This window comes from Arachis duranensis, chromosome 2 (genome assembly GCF_000817695.3).
Source record: "Arachis duranensis cultivar V14167 chromosome 2, aradu.V14167.gnm2.J7QH, whole genome shotgun sequence".
NCBI lineage: Eukaryota > Viridiplantae > Streptophyta > Magnoliopsida > Fabales > Fabaceae > Arachis > Arachis duranensis.
Genome location: NC_029773.3, coordinates 6,474,736 through 6,490,079, shown reverse-complemented (window position 1 = coordinate 6,490,079; position 15,344 = coordinate 6,474,736). Strand labels below are relative to the sequence as shown.

The window sequence follows — 15,344 nt, the reverse complement described above, 5'->3', positions numbered from 1 at the left end:
TCAACCAGCCATATCATAATAATAATAATAATAGTAAAAGTATATTAAGAGTACATATGGAGTACATGAGGTATAATTATTATAGGATTGATAATAATACTCTCTTAAGATACAATATAATCTATAAATTTGTTACTTAACACTAATAAAAAATTTTCAACTCTCTTGAACAAGGATTTAAAAATGCACATTTTTAATTATTTGTAAGTCACTTTTTAAATAGTAGATTATATATATAACCTTTAAAATCTGTACTCCCTATTTCATGGAGACATTATCCCAAATAACAATGAGATTATACATTACTTGAAAAATTCAGAAAATTTTAAAAGAATCCATCAATGCAGACATCTCATCTTGAATAGAACATATCAATTCTTTTTTTGTCTTCCCAGTAAAATTTCATAAAAAACTCTCTGACAATGAGATAGGTGCTGAAAATTCGTTAACACAACATCCGCTCGTTGAGAATGAGTATGTTGTATACGATAGTGAAGTGTTTCATACACTTCTTGATCGTAGTAGCGGATCTGTCTGGCTTTTTCTTTATATGAAGAAAGAATGATTAGAAAAAAGCTGAATATTACTCCTAAAAAATCAAACAACCATATTATCAAAGTGAGTTCCACTACAAGTTCTACCAATAAAAACTTGATAAATTTGTCAACACAATAGTAATTCTTCTGGAATAATAAAATAAAATTCATAATAGCAAATTTAACAAGCCATGCAATAATAATAATAATAAATTTGATGGTTAATTACATTAGAGAGATATCTTAATTTGTAAATTTAATATTAGTTATAATTAATTATAGTAAAAATACATGAAGAGTACATAAGGAGTACATAGAGATTACTTAAGGTGTAACTATTGTAGAGTTAATGATAATACTTTTTCAGCATACAATAAAATCTATAAATTTTTTACCTAGCAATAATAAAAAATTTTCAACTCACTTGAAAAAGGAATTAAACACACACTTTTAATTATTTGTAAGTAACTTTTTAAATAGTGGGTTATATATATAATGGTCATTGTTTAACTATTTACATTCAATATTAATATTAATAAAATTAGTATTAATATATTAATTTATAAATATTCTTCAATCTCTCACAATTTACAAAATTTAAATATCATACAAGTATATGCATAAAGAATATGTCATTAAAATTAAACATCATTTTAGTATAAAATTTAAGATTCTAACGAAATAACAGGTGTCTAATCGATTAAACATATATTTTATATGCTAGAACCAAAAATCACACATTACTTGTATCTTATTAGTTCAAGAGTCTATAGTTTTAAGCACTTATATAGCCTTGTGCTCATTTTGGTTTCATAAATATTTATAAGAATAAAATTTCTAAAATTTTTTTATTGGAGTGGCTCACTCCTATTTTCATATAGGTAGAATCTTTTGATAAATAATATTATCATTTCATTAAGAGGTTTAACTCACCCTCCTTATTTATTGTAAATAGCACTAAATCCTATGTCTTAGTGCTCCAATTGTTAAATAACTTGTTATTACCCATTAAACACTACACAAATTTGTCGTATACCGTTGGAGTTACCCAAAAAATTTGTCGGTAATATGTTTACCGTCGGAATAAATATGATGGTATAAAACCACGCCTGTAATTGTTTACTAGCAGAATTTTTCGTCTACCGCTAATTACCGAAAGATTTAGCAGCAGATATTAACTTTTAATTGGCGAAATTCTAGAACTTGTTACCATCAGAATTATTTTCTGGTAAATCCAACAGTAATCTTAAATTTTATTTTTTTTTAAATTGTTTAATATTTCAATAATTTTTAAACTAACAAAATTCAAAATTTTACAATTTTTCATAATAATTTGTCTATAATTTTTCGTTAAAAGTTCACACATAAAAGTTTAAGAATAAAAAAAATAGTAATTACTCGTGCATGAAAAAAGTAGCACTATAAATATATACTCTAAATCTAGAAAAGATGAATTTACATTAGGTTCGATATGAAAAATAAGATATCTCATGGTGGCTAAATAAATTGCATAATTAAAACTCTCTAGACAATAAAATATTGAAAAGAAAAATTAATTATATAAATGATATATCTATTTAAGATTCTAAGTAATCTACTAACTTAGATGTATATGACTCTCAAATGGTATATCTATTTAAACTTATATAATTTCAGCAACTTATAAACCTACTATCTACAGGAGCATTTTCTGGATATACCTTCAATTGAAAACTATAAACTTAATCAATAGAGAAATTATAATAAAGGTTTTTTGTTGGTCCCTATAGTTTCACTAAATTTGTAATTATGTCCCTATATTTTTTTTCTTTCAATTGGGTCCTTACACTACTTTTAATTTTGTAATTAGGTCCCTTTCATGTTAAAAATGTTAAAATTAACATAATATTTTTACCAAAATACATGCGGTTAAAGATTTAATTAAGTTTTTAATTATAAATACATTTAATTTGCAAAAAAATATTCAATTAACTCTAATATTTTTTATATTAGAAAAGACTTAATCACAAAATTAAAGCAATGTAGGGATCTAATTGAAAAGAAAAAAAGTATAGAGGCCTAATAAAAAATTTGATGAAACTATAAGGACTAACAGAATAATTAAATCTATAATAAAACAAAAAAATCAAAGTTTATATATTCAAATAAGTAAATTATAACAAACCTAGTAAAATTAACAACAATCAACCCAGCAAAATTAATTCGGAAAAAAAAACCTGAAAGGCTGAAACCCTAACACTGGCTAAAGTGGTTGCATCCTTGGTATGTTCTTCAATATTTGCATACTTCAGTTCACTTAAGGAGATGTCTTGTTTTTGTTTTTTGTTTTTCATTCAGTTTACAAATTTTCTATATATTCACTGGGTTGATTTTTTGGTTGGCTGCGCTCACCCATCAAAAAAAAAATTCATCATAAAGAATATTTTTATTGTATAGTTTATCCGAACTATTGAAATAAGTAATAAATAAATTTCTGACAAAAAAAAGTAATAAATAAATTCCAGCTTACTAAATAAATTTCTAAACCATTCAAATCACTTTCTACAATGTGTCTAATCTCATGTATGTAAATATAACTTTTTTTATTTTTAAATTAAAAATAAAAATATCATTTTTTAATAAACCATCACATTTAAAAAAAAACTACATTTTCGGTAAAATACAAACATTTACTTACAATATGATTTGAATTGGATTAAAATTGCGATTTTATAAATTAAAAAAAAATAAATTATATATAACAAGTCTTAATATCAAATTTTAAATAAGTAAATAACTAACAATGACATAGTAAATCTAAACCGTATGTTAAAAAACTAATAATAATAATATAATAGAAAGTAAAGTATAGGTTAATTAAAATAATATATCAATAAGATAAAATGTATAATAAATCAAATATCACTACAAGAAACACTGTTAAAATTGACGGTCAAATTGTCGGTTAGGCTCTCGATAATATTAAAAATCGACGGCAAAATTGACGACGGAAGTGGTCACTGTTAAGCTTGTCGATTTAAATTCTAATAAAATCGACGGCTTGCCAAGCAGTCGATAATAATTCAATAAAATTGACAATCTTTTTATCTATAATATAAGTTTGAAAATTTTAACCGTTTAATAAAATCGACAACTTTTTTGTTAATATTTGATTCATTAAAATTGACAATATAGTTGTCGATTCAATTATTAAAATACCAACAAGTTCGTTGTCTATATTTTATTTTCTTTTGTCTTTTTTAAATTTAAAAAGTGACAATGCTACCGTCGATTTTAATAGCCTTATTTTTTAAATTATTTTTTCTATTTAAAAAATTGTGGACAATTAATGTAAATAAACTTTTAAATATAGAAATAAAATCTATACAAAATATTAGATAAGAGAAATGAATTTTTAAATATAAAAATAAAATTTATACTAAATATTAGATAATGAATTTACAAACTTATCAAAATAATAAATAATCCTTTAACATAAAGATTTAATACAAGATAAATAACTAAACTCAGACTTATATTCGTTTAAATTACAATCCACTAATAATACAAAATATTCAAAACAAAGTAAAAATCCACAAGGCTTCTTCGATATCATGGTTCCAAAGAATGAAACCACCAAAAAAACAGCTATTATCCACTTGCTCTGCAAATAAGAAACAACGTTACAACATCCATTAGCTTATAGAACTATAACTTATAATATTAATTTCATTCTCAATAACCAAACTTCGAGACATGATAAAACAAGTTTCTTGTCCTTTACAATTGGTTGAATCAACACCATTTCAATTGGAAAGGTATACTAAGACATCCTTGAGATTTAAGTAATATTACATTGGATACCTCTGTATACTATAAGAAATGAGACAAAGCACCATATAAACATTGAAGGAAGTGAGTCCAATTTGACCAAATGTAACACAATAAGTACCTATACAAGCACACCAATATGGATTCGCACATTTATCTACCAAAATAAAATAGGCTAATCTAAATTCAACTAATCTTCAGTCACAGCTATGTTAAAACCCAACCAAAAGTAAATTATTACATACCTGGAAATGGAGCTTCATCTCCAACTTGACCAGAATCATCAAAGAGTTCAAGCAGAATATTTATCAGTTTGGTTTTGGTTCATGTGTCTTGAAGATGGCAAGAAGAAGCATTCTTAACACAAATCAGGCACAAGCAAGCTAGTAATCTTGTTCGAGAATATTTGTCTTTACTTAATTCAATTACAGGGCTCAAAGCTCTTCCACCTCTAAGGTCGACAAATTTAGAGACAGCTTCAGAATTGTTTTTAACAATCACAGCTATGGACTCCAAACTAGCATCTTGCTGGCTTAGAGAACCATACAGAAGGCTGATGAGTTTGTCCAACACACCAGCATAGCATAAGATATTCTGTTCTTCACCTGTCTCGCATGAATGAATAATAATGCTCGCACCTAGTGCAGAAAGACTTTCATTCTCGCTTTTCAACACTAAAAGCAGGAACTCCAAGTTCTCTTCCTTGAAAAAGTCATATTTTGGGGCCAATTTTGATGGATAAATCATTCATAGAGAACGTGCAGCTGCATCCACAACCTGAAATCAAGTGTACAAAGGCCAATCAGATGGCATTGGAGATTAAAATATTAATAATTGCATTCGAAATATTTCTAATAGATATAGAAGTAGCAAGAACAATTAAAGGAGAAGTTGAATCACTAAATTGAGTTCAAAATATGCAATTCATTATTCTCACACGAACGATTTCATTCCTACTATCAATGCATTATGATGATAAAAAAATAGTCCAAATCAACGTAACCGAGCAAGTATCATCACTAATCGCAACCTAACGATCAATCTAACAATTCAGAGCATTGCAATTTCATCGCGATCTACAATATCTGGCAAAACAAATGGTAAGGAAAGAAGAGAGAGAGAAATTGACCTTGTCATCGGAGGCAGAGAGGAGCCTGATCAAGCGAGGGAAAGCTCCGGCGTCGAGGACAGCACGGACACCGGCGTCAAGGCCACAGGCGAAGTTGCCAAGTGCGGCGGCGGACTGTACAATGAGGTTGGGGTTGGAATCGAAGTCGGCAAGGGTTGCAGCAGCAATAGAGCGCAACGGCGGTGCGAGCAAGAGAACGACGGTGGTGCAACTATGACGGAGCGACGATGGCAGCGGAGAATGACTGTTGAAAATTGGGTAAAACAAGGTTGGTGATGGGATTGGGGGGAATTGTGTTTCTGAACTTTGGACGCGGGAATTTAGTGCGGATAATAAAAATCAACGGCAAATTCGTTTGATTTTAATTTGGAGAAAAGTAACATCTTAAATGTCTATTTTATACATTTAATTTATATTATTTATTTGATTTTAGAAAGCGATCTACACCGTTTAAATATATCGATAGCAGCGTTGTTGATATTTTAAATAATAAAATAAACGCCATGTCGACGATTTTAATTTGAAAAAAAAAGCAACATGCACTCTAAACGTCTATTTAATACATTAAATCTACACTGCTTATTTGATTTTAGAAAACGATTTTGACCGTTCAAATTTATTGACGGTAACATTGTTGATATTTTAAATAATAAAATAGACGTCGTGTTCGTTGATTTTAAAATAAAAGTATTTTTCACCCCAGTTTCGTCGACAATATGACAATAATAGGAAAAGAGTTAATACATCATAAAAAAATCGACGACCAAGCTATCGATTTTATTGTTTTATTTTTAATTATTTTTTTAAAGTTGTCGAAAAATATCGACAAAAAAATCGTCGATTTTTTGCGTCGAAAAATACCTTTTTTTACAGTGTATATTATAAGAAAATTTTAAATATAATAATAAAATAATATTATACCGCACTGTGTGGTTGAATTAAATTGAGTCGGTTTTGAGTAGATTCGAAATTCGATTCAATCCATGCAGTTTGCCATAATTAGAATTGAATCAAATCTAAATTAGTGTGTTTTTAATCGATTTTTAAATTTTTTTTTGTGACAATCGATTTTCAATTTAAATGGAATTGAATAAGAGATTTAATTTGAATTTGTTTACCTGCTGTAAAGGTAGCAAAGACAAATCAATTCTTTTTGCAAGACATGTATACGAGAAAGACAATAATAAGGAGAAATTCAAACAGAGAGCATATATATTTATATATATTAATGAATGTTTAGTTATTCTTATTAACTAGTGAACGCTCATGGGGATGATCTAACAAATGTTCAAAGCTGGAAGAGTTGTTTGAGATTGTGAGAAGATTGTTTAGGATGTGTATCACCTCCAATCCACATGATCTGGGAAATATGGTTAGCAGCCTTATCAGTGGGATGAGCAGCATCAAAGAGAACATAGTCATTAGAATTGTTACATACATGATATGTTTCAATTCCTCTTTTCCCTCCACAACTATAATCTCCTCCATAACGACCACCTCCACAGCAAGCTTCACTCCCCACTTTGAAACCTTGTACCAACACAAATACAAATCATCCAATAACCACATCAAATAAAATAGGTAATGAGAGAAGCGTGTAGAAGCTTGTGGAGTTAGAGAAGTTAGAATCTGTTATGTTAGTTATGCTGACTCAGCATATTTCTGTTATTGGCATCAACTGTATATAGACTCATGTAACCAACTCTTAGTGTATACAGTGATGATCAATTACATACACATCCTTAACCAATTCTTCTTGATCCTTCTCTAATAGATACAAAGGCTAATTTATCCTTTAATTTTAAAAAGACATCTTGAATATATATATATAACATAAATATTTTTTAGGTTTAATTATTTTTATCGATTTTTATAATTTCACTAAATTTTTACTTAATATTCTATATTTTTTATTTTTAATTGTGTCGATGTATCATATCAAATTTTGTAATTAAATTTTTGCTATGACAAAAACGTTATAATTAACAGAATATTTTGTTAAACAAACTGAATATATCTGTTTATTTAATGAAATGTTTCTTTAGTTACAATATTTTTGTCATGATAAATACTTAATTATAAAATCTAATATAATATAGAATCTCAACTGAAAAATAAATCTAATTAAAAATTTAACAAAATTATAAAATTTGCAAAATAACTAAGCCTATTTTTGTAGTATCAACAATAATTGTTCAATAAGTGTAGAAGGAAATAAATATTAAGTGTATTATTTATGATCACTAATTATTTGAAAATAAAACTGATAATACTTTTATTGAGATATACTTTGCCGTCAAGAATTACTAAACAAAAAGCTAGTAAAAGTATTGGCAATTATTTTCTTAACAATTACCCATAGTAGTTAAAATTACTTTTAAACATTTTCATGACAACAATCTTATAAAATAATTAACCTTCTTATATAATTTCTCTCGTCATCAAGAATACTCATTATTTTTTTTTAGTGTGTAAAGTAATTATACGTATATACCTAATTAAATATTTTTCTCTGTATACTTATTTTAAATATTAAATAACCATACTAAATATATACTAACATCAACTATCAATAGCTTACCATATTTAGAAGGGTTTTCCATATGGTCAAGAAATGCAGCGTAGATATCGGTGAGTGAATATTTGAATCCACTTAACTCTTTCTCAAGCTTCTGAAGGTTTTTGGGAAGTTCATTGTTATGAAGCCTTGCAAGAACGGTAGCTTCTTGTTGCAAGCAATCATCAAAGCTGTTTTCAGCAATAAGTATCCTTAGAAGTGGTATGCATCCCAATGGATACACATTTAAAAATCCAAATTTTCTTCCACCTTCATTATAGATATCCTATTTAGCAAAATTACTAAATTAGCAAAATTAAACAATAAAATAAATAAATAAAATTACTAAATTAGGTTTAAATAATTTTTTTAGTCTCACTTGATTTATTTTATTTTATTTTATTTTTATTCCTAATAATTATAAATTTTACTATCAAATGTTAAAATATGTATTTTATATAAATATATTAAAAGCTTTATTCTTTTTATTATTCTTGCAAATATATATTTTCTGAATTCACACGAATATTTATATATCACAATTAAAGAAAAACATTTTGAAGGACCAAAATCAAAATGACACATTTTTATAGACTAAAACCATATGCAAAGAATAATAAAATTATGTTAGTGCATGCAATATGATTTGTTTGTGCTTTAGAGTTTAAAGTGTGATTGTGTATACATTTTTTTTTTCAAAAAAAAGTCTTTATGCTAGATTTTTTTTCTCAGAATAAGAATGATTAAATTTTTTATTTTTTTTTTGTCATAAGTTCTGAAATTATATTATATATGTAACTACTTATCTCCAAAATCGAAATTGATAAGAAAAATGACATATAAATAATCATATATTTGAGAATTAGGCAAATTAAGGATTCAAATCTCTGTTTGTATACTTTGATCACCGAAGAAATGTTGCCAATCACAAAGTCTACAAATTGTTGTGGAGGGTATGGAAGAGGCGCAGTGCTGGAATTTGCACTATAGAAAGGGGCAGCATAGTCATTTCCTCCAATGGAAAATATGTAGACAGCTTTTGAGAGCATTTTGTCGGCTTCCTCTTCTCCTAGATCCTGCCTCAATTGCTTGCTAACTTGTCCAAAGTAAAATGACTGAGTTTTCAAGTCAACCACCTAATTAAATCAATTAATCAAGCATCGCCATTATTAAAGCTTAAATAATTAAGGGGATTAAATTTTCATTTAGAACTCATAATATTGTTCAATTTGCCATTGTCCCAATGAAAAAATAATAATATCTAAATACCCTTGGATTACTAAATTCGACATATAGCGATAAATTTTTAGCAGCAATTTTTTTAAAACTGTCACTAAAAAAATTATTTTTAACAGCAGTTTGAATAATAATATGATTGTGAAAAACTAGAATGATTGTATATAATTCTAAGAATGCTACTTGTTGGGAGTGGATTCTCTCCAGTGAAAAAAAAAATTGGATGGTGTTCAATATTTAATCTCATTCTTTATTATTTTTTCTCTCCTATTTATTTAGAGTAATGCTAGGGAACCAAAAGGGTATTAGCCAAAAACCAGCCAAATATCTCTTGGTGAATCCAAAATTTCTACAAATTAATATATATAGATGTTTCTTTTGTTAAATATTAGAATGTTTCTTTTTCATACTAAATGGATGTTCTTTTATATATTTTTCTAATTTTTTGTATTACAAATGTAAATGTCTCTATTTCTTTAAGAATTTCATATTTTTTTTAAAATTTTATAGATAGTTAATTATTTTTGCTAAAATATCACTGGATATTTTTTTGTTAAATATTAAGATATTTTTTTGCATATTAAATAGATTTTTTTTATATTAAATAAATATATTTTTATATTTTTTAATGTGCAGAACGACGCAATTGTTGAGAAGCATCCCTCCTTCTCCAAATGCTATAAACACACACACCAACACACTTAACTTCGTTCAATTCCTTAACTGCAAACACATACACATTCTTATTCCTCAAAATCATGGACTGAATTCGAGGATCAACCCTTGGCACTGGAAGCTTCGCCACCGACAGTGTAGCCACACCCAAGAACCCTTCCCTTCCGTTCCACTTTTCGATTGCCGTTAAGTCCTTCGATTGTTTCACCTCCTTTTTCCTCGTTAACGAGGAACACGTCCTTAACCGCCTCGGTTCTTCTTGTTCTCGAATCCTTAAGTGCTTGTGTGACCCGATGATAGTAGAGGAGTGGGTCGCGATGGAGAGGTAGAGAGGACCTGACGGTGGGAGAAATGGGTTTGTGTGTATGATTGTTGGAGGTGGGTAGGTTAATATAAGAGAGAAGAAGAAGATTTTTATAGGTTTTAATTAAGTTTACCGAATCAATTTTAAATTTTTTAAATTTTGAATTTAAAAAATTTAAAACTAATTCATTATTAATATAAATTAATGTAGTTTTGTTTAGTTTTTGGCTGGTAACATTTTGGTTTCATATACTTTTTCATTTATTTTTGGTTCTACTTAGAAAATTAAAGATAAAAGATTACATTTTATTCTCTCAAGTGTTAAAAAAATAGAAAAAAAATCCATTTTTTATGTTGTTCACATCCGACACTTAAATTAAATAGAAACATTATTATTCAATAATTAATGTCAACTTCAAGAGTTTAGACTTGTTTGTTTTTTTTTTCTTTTGACGGGAAGATTGCTTATAACTTAATCCAGCCTCTAATAAACTAATTAATCATTCACAAATATGATATGCAATAAACAAATAAATATAACATGTATAATACGAAGGCGATAACCCTAATTATGTATATTGAATTATTGACGGCTCCTTTCGTTCATTATTTAGAAACATAATAATCCATTACACACTTGTTTAGTATTTTTTTAGGGATAACTACGATTTTGATCCCTAATATTTAACTCGAAAATTGAATTCGTCTCTAATTTTTTTAATTTAAATTTGTCCCTAAGATTCGTTTTTAATTTTAAAATCGTCATTCGAACAATTATACCTTTACATTATCCTATCACCATCTCACTCCCTCTGCGCCACATTTCTCTCTCTCTTTCTCTCTCTAAAATTATTGTGTTGTTGTTATTGAATGTATTGAAAGGAAGAAATAACCACAACAGAAATAGTGGGCCAAGATGCTGAAAGACGCACGCGAACAGAGGTTGCCACAACACGCAGGCAACAGAGACATAGGCGGCAACGCAGGAACAAAGTAGTGATGCATGAAAAGAAGTCGAATGGAGCAACGATGTTGACGATAGTGTAACTTCCTTCAATTACAAAAAAAGAGAAGGAAAGAGAGATGAGAGATGGAATAATGTCGATTACAGAAAAGGAACGATGTTGACAATGGCAGACAAGGCCACTGATGCAAGCAATGTGAGTGACTAGGACAGCATCAGTGATAATCACCTTCCAAAGCCATTGTAGCAACACCAATGACAGCATCGGCAAAGCAACAGTAAACATTCACAATCAAAGGCAAAAACCCTCTTTCTGTTTGCATCCCTTCCCTCTCTTTCCAGCGAACCAGCAATAGCAACAACGACTTCTCTCACTGTCGCACATTTCTTCTTCCTCTCTTTCCAATTTTGATTTTCTCCCTTGCCATCTATCTCCTTCTTTCTACCCCCTCTCACTCTTGCTATATATTATTACCATGATTGCGTATGTGAGAAGGGAGAATAAGAGAAGGAAATGGTGAGAGAGAGAGGATGAAAAATAGAAGAGGGATAGTGATAGGGTATTTTTCTCATATAAAAAAAGGTAAAGTGTATTTTTTGTTCTTGAAAATGGAGAGAAAATTAAATCTCTCTCTCTACTTCCAATATTATCCTTTTATTTTTTTAATATATTTTATAATATAAGGATAAAATTGTCTTTTTATAACATTTCTTTCCTTCTTATTTTCCTTTCATCCAAACACATCTAAATAAAATAAAAATTCACTCAATTTCTTTTCTTTCCTTTCTTTCCATTCTATTTCTTTCCTCTCTATTTCTTTCCTTCCAACCTAACATAGCCTTAATTTTTATTTTGTTTCAATTTTGTCCCAAAAGTTTACGAGTTGCATCAAATATACCCTCAACGGCTAAATTTTCAAAAAATTTAAGATCAATCTAACAATAATGCATGAAAATTATGCTTGATTTGCTTGTGTTGAGGGTTGTTCTTATGAAATTGTAGTTAAATTAGTCTTTTTTTTTTGAAAAATTAGCCTTTAAAGATATATTTGATGCAAATCGAAAATTTTAGGACAAAATTAAAACAAAATAAAACTTATGAGTATTTTTGAAATTTTTATCAAATTTCAAAGACAAAAAATATACTTTACCCTTTAAAAAAATATTATCTTTAAAAGAATAATTTTATATTAAATTAAACGTTGAAAACATTTCAAACAAAAAAAATGTCAGAAACAATTTCAATTTTTAGGCTAAACCATAAAAAACAAAATCATACTTAATTCTATTTTTTATTATTCTAACTATTACTATAACATTCGGTCATTTGCAATCACTGCCAATACTTATTATTAAAACACAGGTCAATAAATATTATTTAACAGTATGAATGAATGCTAAAGGCTATAGCTTCTACAATTTACACTCAGCAACATAAATTTTTAAATATTGTAATAAATTATAATTTTTTGAGAGAATCATCACTAAAAATATTGTTATTATTTACAAAATTTAGCCAGAATTTATATCATCTCCTTTTTGAAGTAAGAATTTTTTTAAAGGAGAAATGTTAAAAAATTATTAGAATTTATTGTTTTTGTCTATTATTTTTTGTCATTAATATAATTTATTTAGTCTAATAATCTAGTAATATATCTTAACCTATACTTTTAAACATTAATGACTAACTAATAATAAAAAATAATAAATTTTAATAGTCCTCTAGTATTTATTTTTTTGTAGGTAGTCTTTTTTAATTTTATTATTTGTTCAATATAAAAAAAAGAAACCAAAGGAGTATATAATGTATAAGACCATGCATCTTATTATGTAATTACCGCTCCTTTATTAGTTTCAACTAAAGCACCAGCTCCAGCTGATGCAAAATTCACCCCATAAATGTATTGATAATGGTTGTATCCAGGATGCAAATATGGCGGAATTAGCGGTAACTTTGCATAGCCACCTACAATCAAAATTCAAAGCAACACACATTAGAACCCTCAAACTAAAACTTCATTTCATAAGCTGTGTAATTTAATTATTTTTCTTCAACAACTTTTAAATGCATAATAAAACAAAAGTCAATTTTGAAATTAGAAAATTTTTATAAAATTTTTTTTAAGTTTGCAATGATAATCAACACAAAAATTTATTGAATTTTGTATAAACTTTCTGCCTTTTAGATTTTAACGGGTGTCATTAGAAACCTCTCAAAAAACTTCTCAAACATCTTCTAAACATATTCTATTTTTCTTTTTGTCCTTATAAAAGTACAAATATTTAATTTAAGTTTTGTCGTGAAAACACTATTTCTCTTAAAAATTAAGTTAATAGAAAGATGTATAATTTAATTTATTTTTAATATTTATTTTATGTTTTAATATATATTTTATTTTAATAACTAATTTTAATATATTTAGCATGAATGGTTATTCTCTAATATTTCTTCATCACGTAAGAATTCTTTTTAAATTTAAGTAATTTTTTTATATAGGTCTTCTTTTCTCCTTTTATCTGCCTTGTACTAAACTTTTTCTTTTGAAATAAATAAAAATTGAGCTCTAAATCTTTAGATTATAGAAGTTTTGGTATTATATCAAAATTATTTATTTTAGAAATTTAAAATGATAAAAAAAATATATGAATTATTATCCTCTAACAAGTTTTATATATATTTGGAATTTCAACCTAACCTAAAAATTGTCTTGGAGAATAATAATGCAACGGTTAAGGTTATATTAAGAAAGCAAGAAGATAGAACCATAGATTAATGATTAAAAAAAATTTAGTTAAGAGTATTTGTTAAGAATTTTTAAAATAAATAAATTTTATTAAAGATAAAATTTAAATTTTTTCGTAAAAGAAAAAAATTTAAAAATTTTCAATAATTGAAGAAACCTTTAAAGAGTATACTTAATATTATAATATATTTGTCAAAAAACTCTTTTAAAAAATATATTTATCATGAAAGAATTAATAATTAAATTATTGTTTGAAGTGAGACATACCAATAAAATCTGGTATTACACGTCCATCAGAAAATCTTCCAGAGGGATATTTGAAAAAAGTTTTGCCATAAGGAGGAAAATTTGACTGAAGAAAAGTGGTGGTGTTGATGTAGTTATTGTTTCCATTATCAAACAATGAATCTCCAAATATGAATAGGGCTCTGTGGTTTTGTGGCAAGCAATAATAAGAGGCATGGCTTTGATGGGAAAAGGAGTAACCAATAATAATAATAATATTGAGTATGAAATAGCAAAGATAGAAGGTGAATATAGACATAGTTAGTTACACTTGCAATAATGCAATATTCAGGTGTAGCTCCCTTCTTATAATTTGTGATTTTCTCTAATTAATGTGTTGCTGGTGGCATTCATGCATATTCAAATTTGGAGTTTGATATATAAACTACATTAGGAATCATGATTTATTAATTATGACATTGCTTGCCGTCCAAGGTTTCTCTTTTTTTTTTTAACTTTTATTTTTTTTATTCGAGAATAAATTAATTATTTTTCACCATGTGAATTTTTAATAGACTAAATTTCGCTTCTATTCTAATCTTTTTTTTCTACCACAAATAAAAAGATTCGAACCCGTAACTTCTAAATGAGTATGAAAATACTATATTATTTGAGTTATAGTTCCTACTCTAACGTTAAATATAATAATGTCATATTTATGTGGACAAACATTGAAATAAATAATTGATAAAAATGGATATATTTTGAAAAAAAGGAATATATAAACACGAGTTATAAATCAAATAACATAATCTCTTTTTTATTTAGAGGTATTAGGTTGAATTTTACTCCTAATTTAAAAAAAATGCATAAACAGCTAAAGATGCCAAAGGAGTCAAAGATCTTTTTAAATTGGGATATCCAGTGATAATTCTGTTTTTTTTTTCTATTGCTTCAGTTATTTTCAATTAAGAAAATTTGTGGAATACATTACACTTGTTGCATATATGTCATATTCATGATCTCATACAAGTTATTATCATCTTTGCATTACAACTTTTTAATTAAAAATATTATTAAATAATAGAAAAAAGAACTGTAGTAAACTAATAATAGCTAAAAAAGACAAACGAGCCCATAAAAAAAAAAATTCTAGAATGCAATT

General features: G+C 27.1%; 1 protein-coding gene and 1 long non-coding RNA gene across 3 annotated transcripts; both read right to left on the bottom strand.

Moving 5' to 3' along the window:
* Positions 1-4,029: 4,029 nt before the first annotated feature.
* Positions 4,030-5,813, bottom strand: LOC110277561 (uncharacterized). Its single transcript, XR_002370164.2, has 3 exons — positions 5,476-5,813; positions 4,592-5,123; positions 4,030-4,179 (listed from the first exon to the last, which is right to left on the bottom strand). It is a non-coding gene; the product is annotated as an uncharacterized LOC110277561 (long non-coding RNA).
* An 846-nt stretch (positions 5,814-6,659) lies between these two features.
* On the bottom strand, positions 6,660-14,576 carry LOC107473191 (GDSL esterase/lipase 5). 2 transcript variants are annotated; one of them, XM_052256867.1, is made up of 6 exons: positions 14,222-14,576; positions 13,049-13,176; positions 8,932-9,168; positions 8,057-8,318; positions 6,914-7,005; positions 6,660-6,835 (listed from the first exon to the last, which is right to left on the bottom strand). In XM_052256867.1, the coding sequence occupies exons 1-6, from the start codon at positions 14,496-14,498 to the stop codon at positions 6,764-6,766; spliced, it is 1,068 nt and encodes a 355-aa protein (XP_052112827.1). In that variant the 5' UTR covers positions 14,499-14,576; the 3' UTR covers positions 6,660-6,763. The 2 variants fall into 2 exon arrangements, with proteins under 2 accessions (XP_052112827.1, XP_015948228.1); XM_016092742.3 differs by having other exon boundaries at positions 6,660-7,005.
* Positions 14,577-15,344: the final 768 nt, after the last annotated feature.